General features: G+C 41.2%; 1 protein-coding gene across 5 annotated transcripts in view; it reads right to left on the bottom strand.

The window, feature by feature from the left end:
* The window catches only part of LOC106565476 (inositol 1,4,5-trisphosphate receptor type 1), a 169,290-nt gene that overhangs the window by 97,792 nt on the left and 50,290 nt on the right, over positions 1-21,208 (bottom strand). For all 5 annotated transcript variants that reach the window (XM_014132695.2, XM_014132696.2, XM_014132697.2 and 2 more), the window contains exons 4-9: positions 8,324-8,439; positions 7,390-7,476; positions 6,640-6,798; positions 820-918; positions 409-492; positions 22-168 (exon numbers count right to left, since the gene is read on the bottom strand). In XM_014132695.2, coding sequence (XP_013988170.1) covers positions 22-168; positions 409-492; positions 820-918; positions 6,640-6,798; positions 7,390-7,476; positions 8,324-8,439 — 692 coding nt within the window. The remainder of the gene's footprint in view (positions 1-21; positions 169-408; positions 493-819; positions 919-6,639; positions 6,799-7,389; positions 7,477-8,323; positions 8,440-21,208) is intronic.

Here is a 21,208-nt window from a genome sequence, read left to right as displayed (position 1 = left end):
TTATGTGCACTTCCTCCACACCTCCACCTCCCATAAGGCTTTGCTGCTGGTTGCCGAGGTAGCCGACTGGCGTCCAGTGGTGCGCAGGAAGACATATTGTTTTTTACGGTGGTCGTCACAGGTGAGGAACTTCTCCTGTTCCGCATGGAACAGGCGCACCACATCGCCCTGGCAACAAACAGACAGGAAGGTTGTTACCATAGAGATTGCTAGGGAAGTGTCACTCTGCCTTAGGCTAGATTTTTTGGCTAACAATTAACAGTGTTGTCTTCAACTGGGATACCGGGTTCGTTGAACCATTATTTTCTCATTCATATTGATTGGATGATGGTCCAAATGAAGGCAAATCAAGGAAAACTCAACTGTGAAAATCAGGCCTGACTGGTTGAGAACTGTGATAAAACCAACCCCTTTTAGAATGATCTCCTGATTGTCACTCCATTTCATGAACAGCACGATCTTCCAGCTGGTGTTACAGTTGACCGAGTTCACCTGAAACACAAAACAGGTAAAAAGAGTTCCACAGGATTACCAGTTTATTCCTTTAATAACAGAAACACATTATCACTGGTACTCTAATAACTACAGAGCAGCACACCGTTCTCACAGAATGAGCTGTAGGCTAGAGCTTAATGCAAATCCTATAAATAATTGATGCAAATGTGGAGGACCATGGCACAGTGGTGTATTGTCTAATATGGTAGGAGGGGCCCAATAACAGTACACAGACTCCTATAAATACTCTACATACAGTATACTCCCACACAGCCATCTATAAAACATAGAGGAAATAAGCTGCAGACAGGGTGAGGGTCTAACCTCGTTACATCCTGGGTTGTCCACTAGCTGATGGGTGCTGGCATGTAGGGGCTGGCCAGCATTCACTGGGTTCAGGACCACTTTGTCCCCTATCACCACCTGGAATGAAACATACACACACTACAATTTAGTATGCATTTATTCCACGTGTGCACACGCACACTTACTCACACGTTGTGTGCCCGCACAGACACACACACTCACGTCAACTGCTATGAAACATTAACAAGACTTATTTGCATGTGTCTGTCCACAGTCAAATACAGGATACTATGTGAAGCTCTGAATCCACAAACTAAATCATTCATCCACAGGGGCTATTCATTAGATGTATTATTACTAGAACAACCGAGTCATGGTTCCACCTGCGGTCACCTGGTCCTTGGGCTCAGTCATATGTGTTGTGGTTGTAGAATGCCTCCTAGCCTCTGCTGCTTTAATCCACTGAGAGCGACTGTTGCAAACTGATATATAGCTCAGGTGGCTGGAGCAACTGGCGGACGAGCTACTTATCACCAAAAATAAGCGAGGCGCAGCGCGGGAGGCGAATATAATAAACCTAGGAGATATTGGGGCAAGATATAAATGTTCAGGAGCTGTAGTTTAGAACGTGCAGTGTGATTGGCTGAGCCATATGTAGACGAGTGCAAGACCTGTTGTAGGTACCAGCGCTAACGTGAAGGCAGGGAAGGCAGAGTTACCTGAGAAAGAGATCCATCCATAACAACTCGATGATGAGCCTCGTGGAATACCTACAGTGTGACTCTCCAGAAAAGCAGAGTGCTAAAAAAGTCTGTCTAAATCAAGCTAATGTTAGCTCACAAAACAACCCCAAAAAAAGGTAAAACCAACAATCATCAGCAATTATTCCATATCAGTAAGTGTACTTACGACACTAAACAATAAAACGCAACATGTAAAGTGTTGGTACCATGTTTCATGAGCTGAAATAAGATCCCAGAAATGTTCCATATGCACAAAAACCTTATTTCTCTCAAATTCTGTGCAAAAATGTGTTTACATCTGTTTGTGAGCATTTTTCCTTTGCCAAGATAATCAATCCACCTGACAGGTGTGGCAGATCAAGAAGCTGATTAAACAGCATGATCATTACACAAGTGCACCTTGTGCTGGGGACAATAAAAGGCCACTCTAAAATGCAGTTGTCACACAACACAATGCCAAGTTTTGAGGGAGCGTGCAATTGTCATGCTGACTACAGGAATTTCCACCAGAGCTGTTGCCAGAGAATTACATTTTTATTTCTCTACCATATGTCCAATGTAGTTTTTGAGAATTTGGCAGTATGTCCAACCGGCCTAACAACCGCAGACCATGTGGAATCACGCCAGACCAGGACCTCCACATCTGGCTTCTTCACCTGCAGGATCGTCTGAGACCAGTCACCCAGACAGCTGATGAAACTGTGGGTTTGCACAACCTAAGAACTTCTGCAAAAACTGTCAGAAACCGTCTCATGGAAGCTCATCTGCATGTTCGTCGTCCTCAACAGTCTTAACTTGACCGCAGTTCGGCGTTGTAACCGACTTCAATGGACAAATGCTCACTTTCGATGGCCACTGGCACACTGGAGAAGTGTGCTCTTCACAGATGAATCCCGGTTTCAATTGTACCGGGCAGATGGCAGACAGCGTGTATGGGGTCGTGTGGGCAAGCAGATTGTTGATATCAACATTGTGAATAGAGTGCCCCATGGTGGCAGTGGGATTATGGTATAGGCAGGCATAAACTACAGACAACAAACACAATCAGATTTTATCGATGGCAATTTGAATGCACAGAGATACTGTGACAAGAACCTGAGGCCAATTGTCCTGCCATTCATCCACCTCCATCACCTCATGTTTCAGCATGATAATGCACGGCCCAATGTGGCAAAGATCTGTGCACAATTCCTGGAAGCTGAAAATGTCCCAGTTTCCATGGCCTGCATACTCACCAGACATGTCACCCATTGAGAATGTTTGGGATTCTCTGGATCAACGTGTACAACAGCCTGTTCCAGTTCCCGCCAATATCTAGCAACTTCACACAGCCATTGAAGAGGAGTAGGACAACATTCCACAGGTCACAAATCAACAGCCTGATCAACTCTATATGAAGGAGATGTGTCGCGCTGCATGACGCAAATGGTGGTCACACCAGATATTGACTGGTTTTCTGATCCACGCCCCTACCTTTTCTTTTAAGGTATCTGTGACCAACAGATGCATATCTGTATTCCCAGTCATGTGAAATCCAACGACTAGGGCCAAATAAACGTATTTAAAATTGACTGATTTCCTTATATGAACTGTAACTCAGTAAAATCTTTGAAACTTTTGCATGTTGCGTTTATATTTTTGTTCAGTGTAGTTAGATGCACCATTTAGTACTTTTAGCCAGCTAGCTAGCTACCTATAAAATGCTAGCTAACTGGTACGCTAGCGAACCTGGTAAACAAACTTTGCAAACATAGCTACTTAAGCTACAAAATGAATACCTAGTTAGTTGTGGATAATTACACACACTCCAAAACTGTGTGTATCATTCAGAATACATGCATATTTATTTCATTATTAGCAAAGTAAAATGCAGTGTTTTTTAGCACATGCACAGCCACCATCTTGGACAGAAAACCTTTTTGTTGCTACTGCCTCCCGCCTACTTGATTCCACCAACCCAAAACTGACATTAATGTGCTGTGCCACTGTGCAAACGTTTTGTCATAGGGTTTTGCAAGCTGCGTGTTGCAAAAAAAAAACATTTTAAAATGTAAAAAAAAATCTGGAGCTGTGGCAGTCATGAAGTTTTGTCAGCTGGGGATTGTCAAGCAAATAACCGTTAATTAACAAACACATTTAGCATCTCCTGGATTCCAGGCATAACCTACTAGCCACTGATGCAGACTTTTGGAACATCTACATTTTAAAAAAGTCTAATAAATCCATTTAATATAGCCTACACCATCACAATACATCTAATCTTTATTTTAGACAGGTCTAAAGAAACATGACAAAGAAAATGTAGTCCATTTCAGAAAAACAGAATAGCATACTCAGTTGTCCTGATGTTAGGTCCTGATCTGGCTATGCCATATGGTTGTGGGATACACTAGTTTATTTAGCAGAAAAGATTTGCTTAGAATTCCGTGGCATTATTTTATAATATGAAGAATACAATTGAACATAGCTGAATAAATAGAAAGGACATTTTCTCCAAACGATTTGAGGGAGTGTCCACGTGTCTGTGTTGAGCGGATAACAAAGAAACAGGTCCTCCTAAATGCTTAATTTACAGTTATTTAGGCAACTTTAGTGGTGATACAAACGTTGGGCTATATGTTTTGATATTTAATACAGTCTAAGGCTGCATGATGCGACTCTAATGATGAATTGAAAAAAGTTGCATGAAAGGCATGAGCTCTGCTTTGTTTCTTTTCACAGGCTGTACACACTTCATCAGTCTCTCATTCACAATTTGACAAGCACTTGATAATGCCTCAAATTTCCCGGCGGCATCCCCTTTTGTGTAGCCGTAATGCCCCCTAAAAGAATACATGCCTTTTGTGGCCTGTTACCGTTGTGCCCTTGGGCTGAAGATAATAATTATCAGCTGTGTGCGCCAAAGCACCTCTCACGGCTCTCTCAGATATCCTAATTCTTATTAGCCAATGCCCATCACGTGATCGGGTCCTTCTCACAGGATACAAGTGAAGACAGACATATCGTGGAGGCAACTGCGCACGTCCTTATTGAATTCCGAGGCACATATTGAAGATGTTGGATGAATTATCCACATTTACTTTCTTGATGCCAACAAGATGAGTAGGCCTAACAAACAGCAAAAGTACTAGCCTATGTCAATATATTATTATTACTTTCTCGTCCTTCTGTGCAAGAAAGAAATATTCCAAACATAGTCTGGGACAGTTATTTGATGCAATAGATCCCAAATTAATACAACCACTAGCATCCAAAAAACATTTTAAAAGCAATGAGGCTGATGCAACCGATCAGAACATTTAGCTTAACATTTTGATAAACTATTAGGCTATTTCTTCACATTATAAGAATAGCAATGCACACACAGCAGTAGGCTATAAGAGTGAATGTTCCAAAATACAATCAGTGGGAAAACACCATTCTCAAAAATGAACGCAAATGTGATTATGCATGTAATGCTTTATTATAAAAGGTGCATTTATGGTAAATGCACATTTTAAACTTGCGCGCCGCCAATGTACTGTATGCCAGTTAGGCTCTACACAGCTGTAAAGCTAATTAATTTGCTTAACTTTAACAAGTTATTTGGCCACCTTATTTGTGATACAAACCTTATCAAAATGTATAGGCCTATGATGGGCTAGGCTACATGAAAAAGTCACACACCAGCTGGGAATCATTCACAAGTGACAAAAGCCCATCACCTGTGAATTATATAATATTGTCACCCATCAGACTATTCATGATTTAATTTTGTCTTTACATATACAAAATAATATATATATGTGAAATTTGTTTTATTTAGAATGGACCATTATCACACACTTGTCTCGAAACAGGGGCAAAAAATACATGTAATCTATGCACTTAAATAGTGAATGGAGGACGTATTTTCCTGTGGTTCATTTACATGCCAGCCAGGTAGGCTATACTCCCGTTGTAAAGAGAAGCAATGTGCTTACTATCAGGAAAGTTGACAAATAAATATAGTAGGCCTAGCCTATAGAAAGCTGATGGGATCCTCTTTTTAATAGAGGCCATCAAAACTGTTTTATCTCACGCAATTGCATAGAAATGTTGCGCAACATGAGCTCTCATGAAGTGTTTGATTCGATTTTCGAAAACATTGGCATTGAAGTTAGAGTGATTAGAGATTGCTGAGTACCAGGCAGTTAGCAAGTTTGGTAGGCTACAAATGACCATCAACAACAACAACATCAGAGCTTGGAAAAGCCTAGTTACCAGTTACTGTGACTACATTTACATTTTTACATTTTAGTTATTTAGCAGATGCTCTTATCCAGAGCGACTTACAGTAGTGAATGCATACATTTCATACATTTTATTTTTTGTACTGGCCCCCCGTGGGAATCGAACCCACAACCCTGGCGTTGCACACACCATGCTCTACCAACTGAGCCACAGGGAAGACTAAACGATTACGTGGAATTTGACTGCGGTCATGACTCGTGACTGCCGGTGTGGCAGTAATACGGTCACCATAACAGCCCTATCTGTGACCATATTAGATTTCCTTACACAATTGATTCTCTCAGTCTGAGTACTTGTTTAAGTTGACTTATACAGTAAGATTCAAGCGATTCCTACATACAGCATGTGATCAATTCCATAAGTGTAACTCACACTGACTCCTATAGAGCGCAGCTTGTAGAAGGGATCGATGTATACAAGTAAACATTTATAAACTGTGTGGATCGAACCCTGAATGCTGATTGGCTGACAGCCGTGGTATATCGGACCGTATACCATGGGTATGACGCCTCAGGGTTTGTGGTATATGACCATTATACCACGGCTAAGGGCTGTATCCAGGCACTCTGTGTTGTGTTGCATTGTGCATAAGAACAGCCCTGAGCCATGGTATATTGGCCATATACCACACCCCCTCTGGACTTATTGCTTAATTAGATGGAACTCACACTAACACCTATGGAGCAGAACTAGTAGAACCATATACTGTAGACAGAACTCACACGGTCTACTATGGAGCGCAGCTTGTAGAACCATGATATAGATACAGTAGAACTCACGCTGTCTCCTATGAAGTGGAGCTTTAGAACCATATAGAACTCACACTGTCTCCTATGGAGCGCAACTTGTAGAAGGGTTGAATGTAGAACCAGGAGCCTTCGTTCCCGGCCGTGTCCAGCATCACTCTCATGGCATTCTTCTCCAGCAGCGCTGGCAGACGCTTGTTCACAGTCAAGTACTTGTTACTCTTCAGATGGAGGAGCTGGGGGAATACAGCAAACATATTATATTATACGATACAATAACTTATGTCTGTCATTTTTGTGATACAAACATACTGAACAGTTTTGCTTGTGCACTTCATCTTCATATGGTTTATTCTTGTGTTGTGTGGGCTTTCTCTGCCCTTATGAGCATGCAAAACATTTTAGTCTCTCAGAGCAGTCTATGACTGAAAGGTTATGACTGAGAAAAGAATATGCTCAATTCTGAAGCTAGAAAAACACTATCTAGATCCTCCCACGTTACTGTTCTATTTATAAACACACAGAAACCACATGGATGCCTCCAGGGCTCCCAGTCTCTCCTGTCCAAGTTTGGAACCAGCAAAATATATTGGATGGAAAGCCTCAAAATGCTTTCCTCACTTTAAAACCCCATAGAAATATGTGGGCTACGATGACATTTGCCACTAATTTGGAATATGAGACGTGAGCTGTAACTGAATGTGTTGAGACGCTTACTCATTATGACATGAATTGGCTTCATTGATGACGTGACTTTCAGTCGTGAGTACAAGCCAGACATCGGTCTTGCAGACAATGAATATGTACACACACACACACACACACACCTGAATGACGTTCCCATACTGAATCACCGTTCCGAGCAACTTTTTATTTTCCGAATCGTTTTGCTTCTTTTCCAAATCCGCTGCATGCTACATAAGTGAGGGAAAGAGGAAAGAGTTACAGACCATCATTATTGCTACTACCAACATTGCTGCTGCTTTTGCACAAATAATTATACATATGGACTTGAGTAGGAGGGAAAACTTTCTACGACAGAAATCTCAAATAAAAATAATGTAGCAACGGCATGTGCAGTTGCCTGCAAGCGTCAACTGGAATGCTAGAACCTAAAACTCTGGCCTCACATCACCATGGTAACACAGGAGAGATTTGAATCTATCATTTTATGACTCTGTAGTTAGATTCCAGAAGGCTTTAAATGGTTTTGTTTTAGGGGAGAGAGAGAGAGAGAGAGAGAAAGAAAGGTGGGACGGGAGTAGCGAAACTAAAGTATGCTTCAGAAATGTCTATAAAAGGACCTGAACATTACCTCAGCAAATATATAATCCTCCATAAGAACACCCTCAAATGAGTGTGGGGACAGAAAACCTAACCTCTCTAAGAGAGCTCCTCAAACAGTGGTGGTGAGGCCAAGACTGCTACTGTACCTGTCAAACTAGACAAGTCTGTTGTTAAAGGGAACTGCAGGATGTAGTATTTCACACTTGTACGAGGGATTACCACAGTCAAAGAAAAACTATGAGTGTCAGTGCCTTACTAATGTAATGTAGCTGTATTGGATTTTAAAAGTATTGTTAGTTTAGAGTTTAGTTGAAATTAGTTATCCAAAGAGGGCTCATCTATTGTTACCCTTCTTCATTCAGTTGGATATGAGATGACGAGTCCTTATACCACTGATTAATGTTTATAATCAATAATTCAATACAGTTATATATTAAGACAGTTGTATAGGGGTCAGGTGGAGGAGTCACTCACATGGAGTTTGTTGAGGAGGACCGTGTCCGTGGTGCTGTTTCCTCCAGGTTTCGCTGCCTTCCAGAACTGTTTCTGAGCAGAGTACCGATTCATTGGACACAACCTGAACAGACAGTCTGAACAGAGAGACAAATAAAATCGTACACAGATTAGCAGATGTTATAGTGGGCGCAGCGAAATGCGTTTTGTTACTAATTGCAGCAAAAATGTCAAACAAGTACACAATAATTCAAAACAAGAAATCACGAAAGTCAGTATGAATCCAGTTAACAACCCAAATAACACTATCAGTAATCTAACTGCAATCTATGCGTATATCCACCAAAACTACAGAGTGTACAAAACATTAGGAACTTTTCATGACAGATTGACCAGGCAAATCCAGGTAAAAGCTATGATCCCTTCTTCATGTGACAGTGTAGACGAAGGGGAGGAGACCGGTTAAATATGAATTTTTAAGCCTTGAGACATGGATTGTGTGTGTGTGTGTGTGTGTGTGTGTGTGTGTGTGTGTGTGTGTGTGTGTGTATGTATATACGCCATTCAGAGGGAGAATGGGCAAACAAAATATTTAAGTGCCTTTGAACGGGGTATGTTAGTACGTGCCAGGCGCCTGTCAAGAATTGCATTGCTGCTGTTTTTTTTAATGCTCAATAGATTCCTGTGTGTATCAAGAATGGTCCACCACCCAAAGGACATCCAGCCAGCTTTACACAACTGTGGGAATCAATGGAGTCAACATGGGCCAGCATCCCTGTTGGAACGCTTTCAACACCTTGTAGGGTCCATGCCCTGTCGAATTGAGGCTGTTCTGTGGGCAAAAGGGGGTGTAATTCAATGTTAGCACGGTGTTCTTAATGTTTTGTACACTCAGTGTATATACTCAGAATGATATGTACAGCAGTAGATATATTAGTGAGCTACAATTTGTGAAGAATACAGTATGAATACAAAGTGTGAAAAACTGCATAAAAGAAATGTTTCATGTCTTTATATACATGGAATGAGGAGCGTTGGCTGTGTGTGTGTGTGTGTGTGTGTGTGTGTGTGTGTGTGTGTGTGTGTGTGTGTGTGTGTGTGTGTGTGTGTGTGTAAGTAGACAATGAATAACAGTTTCAGAGGTGAATGATGGTTAGGATTGAGGTGTTGTCAATGCAGCTATATTGAAGTTGCTGAAACAATAACTAAGGATGAACTTCAATTGATCAATGTAAATAAATACACAATGCTAAGTGAGGTGCCCAATGATGCACACACCGACAAAGCCACACGTGCACAAAACACTTGCATCCTCATTCTCCCAGAGCAACATGCTAAAACACACAGTTTAAAATCAGGTTCATATCCAGATAAGTCTTTTGAGCTCAGATCAAAGAGGGAGAGGATGTGATGTGTGTATTTCCTCCATTAGTGGAAGAAATATGGATAGGGTAATCAAATCAACAAGTGTAGACCTTACCGTGAAATGCTTACTTACAAGCCCCTTAACCAACAATGCAGTAAAGAAAAATGAAAAAAAAAAATATATATATATATATATAATAATAATAATAATAATAATAATAATATGTAAAAAATATATAAAAAGAGTTAAGAAAATATTTACAAAAAAAGTAAAGGCGCAGTGGTCTAAGTGCTTGAGGTGTCACTACAGACCTGGGTTCAATACCAGGCTGTGTCACAACTGGCCGTGACCGGGAGTCCCATAGGGCGACACACAATTGGCTTAACATCGTCTGGGTTAGGGGAGGGTTTGACTCTTCGCGCTCTAGCGACTCCTTGTTGTGGGCCGGGCACCTGGAGGCTGACTTCGGTCGTCAGTTGAACAGTGTTTCCACCGACACATTGGTGCAGCTGGCTTCCGGGTTAAGTGGGCAGGTGTTAAGGAGGGCGGTTTGGCGATCATGTTTCGGAGGACGCATGACTCGACCTTCGCCTCTCCTGAGCACGTTGGGGAATTTCAGCGATGAGACAAGATCGTAATTTGATTGTAATTAAATATTACAAAATTGGGGAGAAAAAGGGGGGGAAAAAATACAAAAACAAAATAATAACAGTAATAAAGTAACAGTAAAATAACAATAATGAGGTTATATACAGGGGTACCGAGTCAATGTGCTGGAGTACAGGTTAGTCGAGGTAATTGAGGTAATATGTAGGTAGGGGTAAAGTGACTATGCATAGATAATAAACAGCGAGTACCAGCAGTGTAAAAAAAGAAAAAAAGAACGGGGGGGTGGTCAATGCAAATAGTTCGGGTAGCCATTTGATTAACTGTTCAGCAGTCTTATGGCTTGGGGGTAAAAGCTGTTAAGGAACCTTTTGGACCTAGACTTGGGTGCTCTGGTAGCGCTTGCCGTGCGGTAGCAGAGAGAACAGTCTATGACTAGAGCGGCTGGAGTCTGACAATTTTTAGGGCCTTCCTCTGACACTGACTGGTATAGAGGTCCTGGATGGCAAGAAGCTTAGCCCCAGTGATATACTGGGCTGTACGCACTACCCTTTGTAGCGCCTTGCGGTCGAATACTGAGCAGTTGCCATACCAGGAGGTGATGCAACCAGTCAGGATGCTCTCGATGGTGCAGCTGTAGAACTTCTTGAGGTCCTGAGGACCCATACCAAATCTTTTCGCTCTCCTGAGGGGGAATTGGTGTTGTCGTGCCCTTTTCATGAATGTCTTAGTGTGTTTGGACCATGATAGATTGTTGGTGATGTGGACGACACCAAGGAACTTGAAGCTCTCAACCTGCTCCACTACAGGCCCATCGATGAGAATGGGGACATGCTCGGGCCTCCTTTCCTGTTGTCCACGATCATCTCCTTTGTCTTGATCACGTTGAGGGAGAGGTTGTTGTCCTGGCACCATAGGTCTCTGACCAGGTACACCTCCAATTGACTCAAATTATGTCAATTAGCCTATCAGAAGCTTCGAAAGCCATGCCATCATTTTCTGGAATTTTCCAAGCTGTTTAAACACAATCAACTTAGTGTATGTTAACTTCTGACCCACTGGAATTGTGACACAGTCAATTATAAGTGAAATAATCTGTCTGTAAACAATTGTTGGAAAAATTACTTGTGTCATGCACAAAGTATATGTCCTAACCGACTTGCCAAAACTATAGTTTGTTAACAAGAAATTTGTGGAGTGGTTGAAAATCAAGTTAATGACTCCAACCTAAGTGTATGTAAACTTCCAAATTCAACTGTTTCTACTTAAATTACCTCGTACCCCTGCACATCGACTTGGTACTGCTACCCTGTGTATATAGCCAAGTTATCGTTACTCATCGTGTATTTATTCAATGTGTTATTTTTCTGTTTTTCAATTAGAAAATGTTCTCTTTCTCTGCATTGTTGGGAAGGGCCCTTACGTCAGCATTTCACTGTTAGTCTACACCTGTTGTTTACGAAGCATGTAATTAGTACAATTTGATTTGAGTACTGTAGTGTATGCTGAGATATGACAGGCAGTGATCAGTCACTGTACATAACGCCATACAATGGGCCAGTCCTGATAGTAAAGTGATTCTACTTGTCATTTCCATAGCCATGATAGGAAGCAGGCTGAGAGAAACAGCTCCTCAGATTTGCATGTGGTCTCAGCTAACCCAACCAAGCAGTGTTCCTCTTCTGGAATACCTAACCAACAAGCTGTTCAAATGTACTGTACTGTTGCAGTGACAAAGGGCTCCACTGATGAACCCAAAAAACACAAGTACTTAGTACGTCAATCCTTTCCGCTAGAGAGGGGTATTATAAGCAGTGGAGGCCATAAAAATGTATTTGCATACTGCCGATATTACATACTGCAGATATGACATAACTTACACTTCTTTGTACTGCCACTCAGCTTATAACAGTACAAAGTATCTATGGTCAGTACCAAATCACATTTCTCGGGGCCAACTTCATACAGAACTTGTATTCAGAAGTCTATATAGAGTGAAAATCCCAAACTAGGCTTGGGCAATATACCTTTTATACCGTATACTGGGGTATTTTGAAATACTGTCAGTCTGATTTTCAATACCGTAAAAACAAATAAAAACGGTTGGGGACACCCCCGCCTTGTGGGGGATGCGGGGTTGCGTGCTATGCCACTATACGGGCCACCCACGCCCCGTCTCTCAGGCCTGGTTTCTTCTTTGACTTCAGATTAGATGAGAGCTCTCTCTCTCTCTCTCTCTCTCTCTCCTCAAAGGGAAAATGTGAAAAAAGAACAATGTGTCATCCTCCTGCTTTCTCTCTCTCCAGTCGTAGCAGCAGTAAAGTGACCAAATAAGGCTAGCCAGAGCAGGGGAGTGGGAAGAGAGAGGTGGGGACTCCAACTTTCTCCAACCCTCCCCTCCCTCTCAGCTCTCCTCAAGCTAATAGCTGTTTCTGCCCCCTTCTCTCTGATATGGTTTACACCATGCAGTCCAAAAACAGGGTCAGACAAACAAATAAGAGGAAGTGGTTGTGGAGAAAGACAGAGAGAAAGAGCGCGAAAGGAAAACATAGGGAGGGAGTGTGAGAGAGAAAGAAAAGAAAGTAGAGAGTGAACATAGAGGGAGGAGCTTTGATCTATTCCCTTAGAGCACAATTCTCTGGACAGAGCGGCCCTTTGTAATGTGTAGCGTGTGTGCGTGTCCATCGAAAAAAGATGTTCCATCTCTGGCAATGGGGCAGAAGAAAAAAAATCCACCAGGATCAGATCAAACTAGGAGTCAAAATGGAGTCAAACTGCAGAGGAATGCAGGATACCACAGGGGAGCAGACGGACCGACTGAGAAATACAACTCCTTTACCACAAAACAAGTAGCTTATATTAACAGACAGTCTTGTTTGTTTACATGACATACAAATACCTAAGTGGAAACTGGACACACACACAGACATATTGTACATACACACCAGGGATTCCGTTAGGAAAATGTTATGCCGGACAACTTGACCGGGAAGATTTTGCATCGGGTGCATAACCCATTAGGACGTCCACCCACATTCAAAACATTTGCCAAAATGCAAATTGCAGGAAAACACCATTCTAAACAGCTCACCTGATAGAGGGAAATCTCTGTTAGAAACAAAGAAAGCAGGGGAATCTAAAGATGCAAGAACTAGGATGGGTTGCTAATATGACTAGGATTGTGCCTTTGGCTTCTGGGCAATGAAAGAAAGTTGATATGAAAACCAATACAACAGGAGAGAAATGGCATAGTGGTGGTTCCAATAGGGAAGTAAATGGAAATCAATTTGCCAAAATGATATGATTACTCCTGTCTGTACAAAAATAAAATAATTCAAAATACTTCACCAGAAAGCATGACTTAGCCACAGAGGAACCAAGGGTCATTAGCTTCTTTAAAAAAAAATAGCTGTGGATTGTTTCAAATCACAAGCTCATAGGCTTATGCCTATTTGGGAAGCCCGCAATATGGGCAGCGAGCGTGGCAATAGGCCTAGCTGATTATTGAGTTGTGACGGTCATTGAAAAGCATCTAAAAATGTGTGAAGATAATGTGTCTTGAGCATAATAAAAAATGTTGAGACAAGAAGGGGAGGGGTGTGTGGCAAGTCTCTCTCCAGAATGGCTCAGCTGTCTCCTGCCAATTCTTGCACATTCACTGTTGTATTGTGTGAATTGTTTGCCCTTTAATTTATCACTTCCCCATTACATATGTCACCAGTAGTAAATATACTGTTAATTCCTGTCATTTAGTTACATTAATTTCTGTTAGTGCTTGTATTAATTCATCTTTTACCACTCATTCTCAAAGTGGAAACGTTGTTTGCAGAGTTAACAATCTGCTACACTTGTGAGAAACAAGTTCAGATTTATTTTATAACCGTAATTTACGAGATTTGTCCATTTGTTCATTGTCTTTTGTTTGGGGTGCTCCATGTGAGCAATGAGCATGTGCCTGGTTTCTATCTTGATAATGTTGAGGAATCGTGTGCACCTGAGCACGCATAGAAGTACCTGGCCTGCTGCACTGTAAAGTAGAAAAGTTTTTTTTTTTAACCATCCATTGAGCATTATAATATATTACAACTATTTGTTCCTCACAGTAAGCTATTTTTCGAATCTTTCCAACAATCTCCCCCTCGATAATCACCAATCCACGGTGTGAAAGAACAATAGAAGTCAAAGGCCTACTGCTGCATTGGCTTATGGGCTATGAGTTCCATGCACTCGTTTCTCTAGCCGCCAATAAATCACGGTGTATCAATGAGGCTGGTGATCTCGCATTAGTTGACTTAACTTTTATATTTTTATCATTTTAATTCAGATTTTTATGATTAACCACGTGACAATGATTTTGAGAAACTAGAACGTTATTATTTAAATGAAACTGTTCCACAAAAATGCGCATACGAAAATCCTAACTGGCACGCAGATCGGTAGAAATGGTGGTATAAATTGTACGTTTCCCAAAACTTAAATCTCACACGTCGCCTATGAAGTCTTTATAAAATAATTGCCTCCACGTTTTCCATGGTCAGATTTTGCCTATAGGTTACTTTGATGCAAGGTAAGACATGCATCATAATATGAAATAAAACATTCAGGTTTCAAACAATGAAGTACATTTTCAAAATGTATACTGCCTCCAGCTCACATTGTGGTGGGTGATGCGCTGATAGCCTGTTGCCTGCACTTGAATGGTGAATGGGAGGTGCGATTCAATTACCAGTTGAGAAATAAAAATAGTGGCTCTTTTTAATCATGCACCAAAACAGTTTTTAACACGCAATTGCATTTAGAATTGTTGAGCAATGAATCATCTTATAAAAGCATGTTTTACTCCAGCAGCAACCAGCTGAGGAGCTGCAGGAGAAATCCTGATCAAAATAGGCTCTGTATGTTGCGTGTGATAGCTGTGTTGGATAAATAATATACATGACGACTAACAAAAATACACACAGGACAAATTAAGTCCACGAAATTATGCAAATTAACTTAAACCGATAAGCATGACGGTCAAACGTATTTACCTCGACTGGTATTTCTATCACTTAATAAAAAGCATTATTTTGCAAAAGCTGGCAATTAACGGCTAATGGAAACCCTGGTAAAAACACACACAATCTCTCTCTGTGTCTGACAGGTAAACAGCCTGTGGTGAAGGTTCTCTCCAGTTTCCTCCTCAGTCAGTCAGTCAGCTGTGGGAGACATCAGGGAATTCTGTGGACGCTCCTTCTCAGAATTCCCACTCGGACTCCGGGAAAAGGGGAGGAGAGATTGCTCAGAGGGCGACCTGGTAAACTAGAGCATTTAATGATTTGAAACGTTGTTTGGCATTCCTGGTCTTAGCTGGAGCTCTGCGCTTTATTAGAAGGAAATACTGTCTACGCATCACAAAACAGGACTATGACCCACCGACTCAATTCATGAGCTCACAGTCAAGGAATCGTAATGTAGACCAAAGTGGAGCTAGCTAGACACCCCACTAAGTTGTTTTTCCCCTCAATTTTTTCCCCCTTGGCGGGGCTCAAAGGCCCCTGAAGTGCTGCAACAACAGAGCTCAAATGTGTTACTCGGAAAGACAGGCTGTGAGGCATCCCACTAAAACCATGACAACCACGCTGCTCCTCCCCTCTCATTACCACCCAATACATGTGTTAAACTGTGTCGGCTTCAAGCTGTTCCTCTGTCATGAAAACTGAAAGAACCAAACCAGCGACACATACACACCTCAGATCTCCACATCAAACAGCACTCCTAAATAAACATGGCCTTAGACAGACACACACACACACACACACACACACACACACACACACACACACACACACACACACACACACACACACACACACACACACACACAGACAGACAGGGAGAGAGCGAGGTCTATACTGTTTTCACAGTCTTGATTTGACCACCAGATGACAGAAAGAGAGAGCTAGGCTTGGGCACCAAAGCCCAAGTATGTATGCATGTATGTATGTATGTATGTATGTATGTATGTATGTATGTATGTATGTATGTATGTATGTATGTATGTATGTATGTATGTATGTATGCATGTATGCATGTATGTATGTATGCATGTACGTACGTATAGTGGGGCAAAAAAGTATTTAGTCAGCCACCAATTGTGCAAGTTGTCCCACTTAAAATGATGAGAGAGACCTGTAATTTTCATCATAGGTACACGTCAACTATGACAGACAAAATGAGAAAAAAAATCAAGAAAATCACATTGTAGGATTTTTAATGAATTTATTATTATGGTGGAAAATAAGTATTTGGTCACCTACAAACAAGCAAGATTAGAAAATCGCGCCACGGGATTCAACTAACTGTTGCGTAGGTGGGACGAATTCGTCCCGCCTAGCCCAGAGAGGTTAATAGCTAGCATTTCGATGGCCATAACGAATAGATATGGTGACAGCGGACACCCTTGTTTAAATCCTTTTGACAATTAACTCAGAGAAGTAGCCACTATTTTACACCTGGGGTTGCTATACATTACATTTACCCATTTCATAAGAAAATCACCGAAATTGATTTATAAATAAAATCCAGTCTTACTTTATCAAAGGCCTTTTCAAAATCTGCTATAAATACCAGGCCTGGCTTCTTAGATGTTTCATGTTGTTCAATTATTTCTGGTAGTTGTCGTATATTATCTCCAATGTATCGTCCATGTGAAGAAAAAAAAAAAACTTGTCTGATCAGGATGAACAATAGGTGGTAAAAAGTGCTATGCATTTCGCTAGTATTTTTGCATCACAACATTGAAGTGTAAGACACCTCCAGATTGTTTTTATAAAGATAGACTGGATCTTTATATTTGCCACCTGGGTCTTGTTTTAATAATAGTGAAATCAGACCTTCCTGCTGAGTACCTGACAGACTACTATTTCTATAAGAGTAGTTAAAACAAGCTAATAATGGAGTTGAGTATATAAAAAAAGGGTTGATATACCTCTACCGGTATGCCCTTAATAGCCTCAAAGTTATTCCTCTGATTTGGTATTCGCACTGATCTTGTACATTTGTTAATTTTCAATATTTAGTATTATTTGGAAAGAAGAATGTCATCAACAAGAATGGCACCGGAGAGGATGGCTGGCCTTTTACAATCCCCTAACCAATTGTGCAGGTTTTTTTTTTTTGTTATTTGTAACTTATTTTGTACATAATGTTTCTGCCACTGTTTCTTACCGAAAATAACTTCTAGGTATCAGGACAGCGATTACTCACCTCGTATTGAAAGAAGACTTTTCTTTAATGAGTCGGACGAGAGGGATTTACTCCAGACACCCGACAAGGCCCTCATCCCCGTCATTCGCAGGAGAAAGAGACAGAGATAAAAGACGAAGATCGGGGTGCCTTGTGAGGATCCGGCGTCAAGTGGGTAATTTGCCTTTACCGTTGATCCTATTAGCCAACGTACAATCATTGGATAATAAAATAGATGAACTACAAGCACGTTTAACCTATCAACGGGACATTAAAAACTGTAATATCTTATGTTTCACAGAGTCGTGGCTTTACGATGACATGAATAACATACAGCAGGCGGGTTATCCACTGTATCGGCAGGATAGAACAGTAGCCTCTGGTAAGACAAAAGCTGGTGCACAATATCTAAAGAAGTCTCGAGGGTTTTGCTCGCCTGAGGTAGAGTATCTCATGATAAGCTATCGACCACACTATTTACCAAGAGAGTTTGTCAATATTTTTCGTAGCTGTCTATTTACCACCACAAACAGCACTCAATGAGCTGTATAGGACCATAAGCAAACAGGAAAACGCTCATCCAGAGGCGGCACTACTAGTAGCCGGGGACTTTAATGCAGGAAAACTTAAATCCGTTTTACCTCATTTCTACCAGCATGTTAAACGCGCAACCAGGGGGGAATAAAAAAAATAAAAAAAAACTCTAGACCACCTTTACTCCACACACACACACACACACACAAGAGATGCATAACAAAGCTCTCCCTTGCCCTCCATTTGGCAAATCTGACCATAATTCTATCCTGATTCCTGCTTACAAGCAAAAACTAACGACAACGATGAGACAGCTTATAGGGAGGTCAGAGACCTGGCCGTGTGGTGCCAGGACAACAACCTCTCCCTCAACGTGATCAAGACAAAGTAGATGATTGTGGACTACAGGAAAAGGAGGATCGAGCATGCCCCCATTCTCATCGACGGGGCTGTGGTGGAGCAGGTAGAAAGCTTCAAGTTCCTTGGTGTCCACATCCCCAACAAACTAACATGGTCCAAGCACACAGTTGTGAGGAGGGCACGACAAAACCGATTCCCCCTCAGGAGAGCGAAAAGATTTGGCATCGGTCCTCAGGTCCTCAAAAGGTTCTACAGCTGCACCATACATGATTCAGTGGGTTAAAACACCTGCTTAAAATATTTAGCTTCCTCCTTTAAAATATAATTCAGAGAATCATAGATGACTCCGTCTTTAGTAATGGGTTTCTGCAAAAAAATGTTGGTTATGTTCCTGTGTTGGAGATTCAGGAAGAATTTGCTGCATCTTTCTCAATATTCCATACAGTTCGCTTTATTTTTGCAATAGAATACATTAGATCGTTCTTGAATAAGTTCCTTCAGTTCCTTTTGTTTTTCCTCTAACTTATTTTGTATCTCTGTAGTATTATTTTTATTGCGATCTACCTGTACTATTAGTTTATTTATTTCAATTGTTAGTCCTGTCTCTTTAGACAGAAACTGCTTTTTTAGTATTGATGAATATTGAATTGAATGACCTCTGAAAGTACATTTAAAAAGGTATCCCAAACAATAAGGGGATTTTCTGAACCTACAGTGCATTCAGAAAGTATTCAGACCCATTGCCTTTTTCCACATTTTGTTACGTTAAAGCCTTATTCTAAAAAGTATTCAATTAATTGTTTTCCTCATTAATCTACACACAATTCCCCATAGCTCAGGTGCATCCTGTTTCCATTGATCATCCATGAAATGTTTCTACAAATTGATTGGAGTCCACCTGTGGTAAATTCGATTGATTGGACATGATTTGGAAAGGCACACACCAGTCTATATTAAGGTCCCACAGTTGACAGTGCCTGTCAGAGCAAAAACCAAGCCATGAGGCCAAAGGTCACTCTGACAGAGCTCCAGAGTTCCTCTGTGGTGATGGGAGAACCTTCCAGAAGGACAACCATATTGTCAGCACTCCACCAATCAGGCCTTCATAGTAGAGTGGCCAGACGGAAGCCACTCCTCAGTAAAAGGCACATGACAGCCTGCTTGGAGTTTGCCAAAAGGCAAACCTAAAGACAAGATTCTCTGGTCTGATGAAACCAAGAATGAACTCTTTGGCCTGAATGCCAAACATCACGTCTGGAGGAAACCTGGCACCATCCCTATGGTGAAGCATAGTGACGGCAGCATCAAGGGACTAGGAGACAAGTCAAGATCGAAGGAAAGATGAACGGAGCAAAGTACAGAGAGATCCTAGATGAAAACCTGCTCCAGAGCACTCAGGACCTCACACTGGGGTGAAGGTTCACCTTCCAACAGAACAACGACCCTAGGCACACAGCCAAGACAACGCAGGGGTGGCTTCAGGACAAGTCTCTTAACCCTTTCATGCGTGAGTTCCAAATATCTAACGGTCGCCCCAGTGTGAGTTTTTTTATGCACGTGATGTTAGAACGTTCTCTCCATTCCAGAATGTGATTGTTACGCAACAGTACATTTATTCCGCACTGCCCTCAAACCAAAGCACGCAGCCTGTTTTTATTTATAGACTGTTTTCAACTTCTCAATTTCAAATTATTTTCTAATAAGTTTTTTATTTTCTAAGAACAGTTTGAATTTAGGTGTGTTCCGCCTCATTCATTCACATAAAAGTAGCCATTTTTACTTTTGTGGACCAATTAATTTTGAAATTTCTGACCTGGAAAATATTCCCCAAACACTTCCCAACTTTTTGTGCAGTTCAAGTCTGCAGACATTTGCTCATCTCCCGTCCTGCACACACACACACACACTTTCTGTCTGTTGCCTGCATCGCAGTCAAAGTTGTTTTCATTAGCAATAATAACTTTGGAAATGTGTGCGTTTCTATCAAATTATCAAAGTATTACATTATATTAGTTTCTGCATGTCGTGTTATGTCGTTCCTACTGTAGCATAATATTTTTGCGTATATTCGTTATAACCGCGGAAATGCGAAATAACGTTACTCATTTCGTAACCTTTATGGTGTTATTCTCAATGCTTAGGAAGCTAGCTACATTCTTCTATTAGCTCTGGAAAACAATGTTAATTGCATCAGAGAAGTATTAGCATGTATTGTATTTTGAAGCTACCCTGGCCTTATGACTCCCAAGTGGCGCAGCTGTCTAAGGCACAGCATCTCAGGCACGCTAGAGGCGTCACTACAGACACCCATGTTAAAATCCAGACTGCCTTTCTATCAAAGTAAGTGCCTTATTACGTTATAATAGTTTCTGTATGTCGTGTTATACCGTTTCTACTGTAGCTCACTGTGTGTATGGAGCATAATATATTTGTGTATATTCCTTATAACCGTGGACACACGAGGTAACGTTACTCATTTCATAACCTTTATGGTGGTGTTATATTCAATCGTGCTTATGTAGCTAGCTACATTATTCTATTGGCTCTGTAAAACAATCCTAATTGCATCAGAAGTATTGGCTTGTTGTATTTTGAAGATACCCTGGGAAAATATCTTCTTGTACCACTTGGTTGTTTTCTGAGAGCATTCCACAGAGCAAATGTATGATGTCCGCCTTATCCACTGCCCCCATTTTGAGGTTATAGTCAAGCACGCAGTCTGGTTTGATTTTTATCTCTCCCGTCAGGTGGTCCACCTTCCCTGTGGCCAACATGGTTGCTGTATGGACAGTGGAGAGGACATGGATGTCTCG

This window comes from Salmo salar, chromosome ssa12 (assembly GCF_905237065.1).
Source record: "Salmo salar chromosome ssa12, Ssal_v3.1, whole genome shotgun sequence".
Classification (NCBI taxonomy): Eukaryota; Metazoa; Chordata; class Actinopteri; order Salmoniformes; family Salmonidae; genus Salmo; species Salmo salar.
This window is presented reverse-complemented; position numbering and strand designations above follow the sequence as displayed.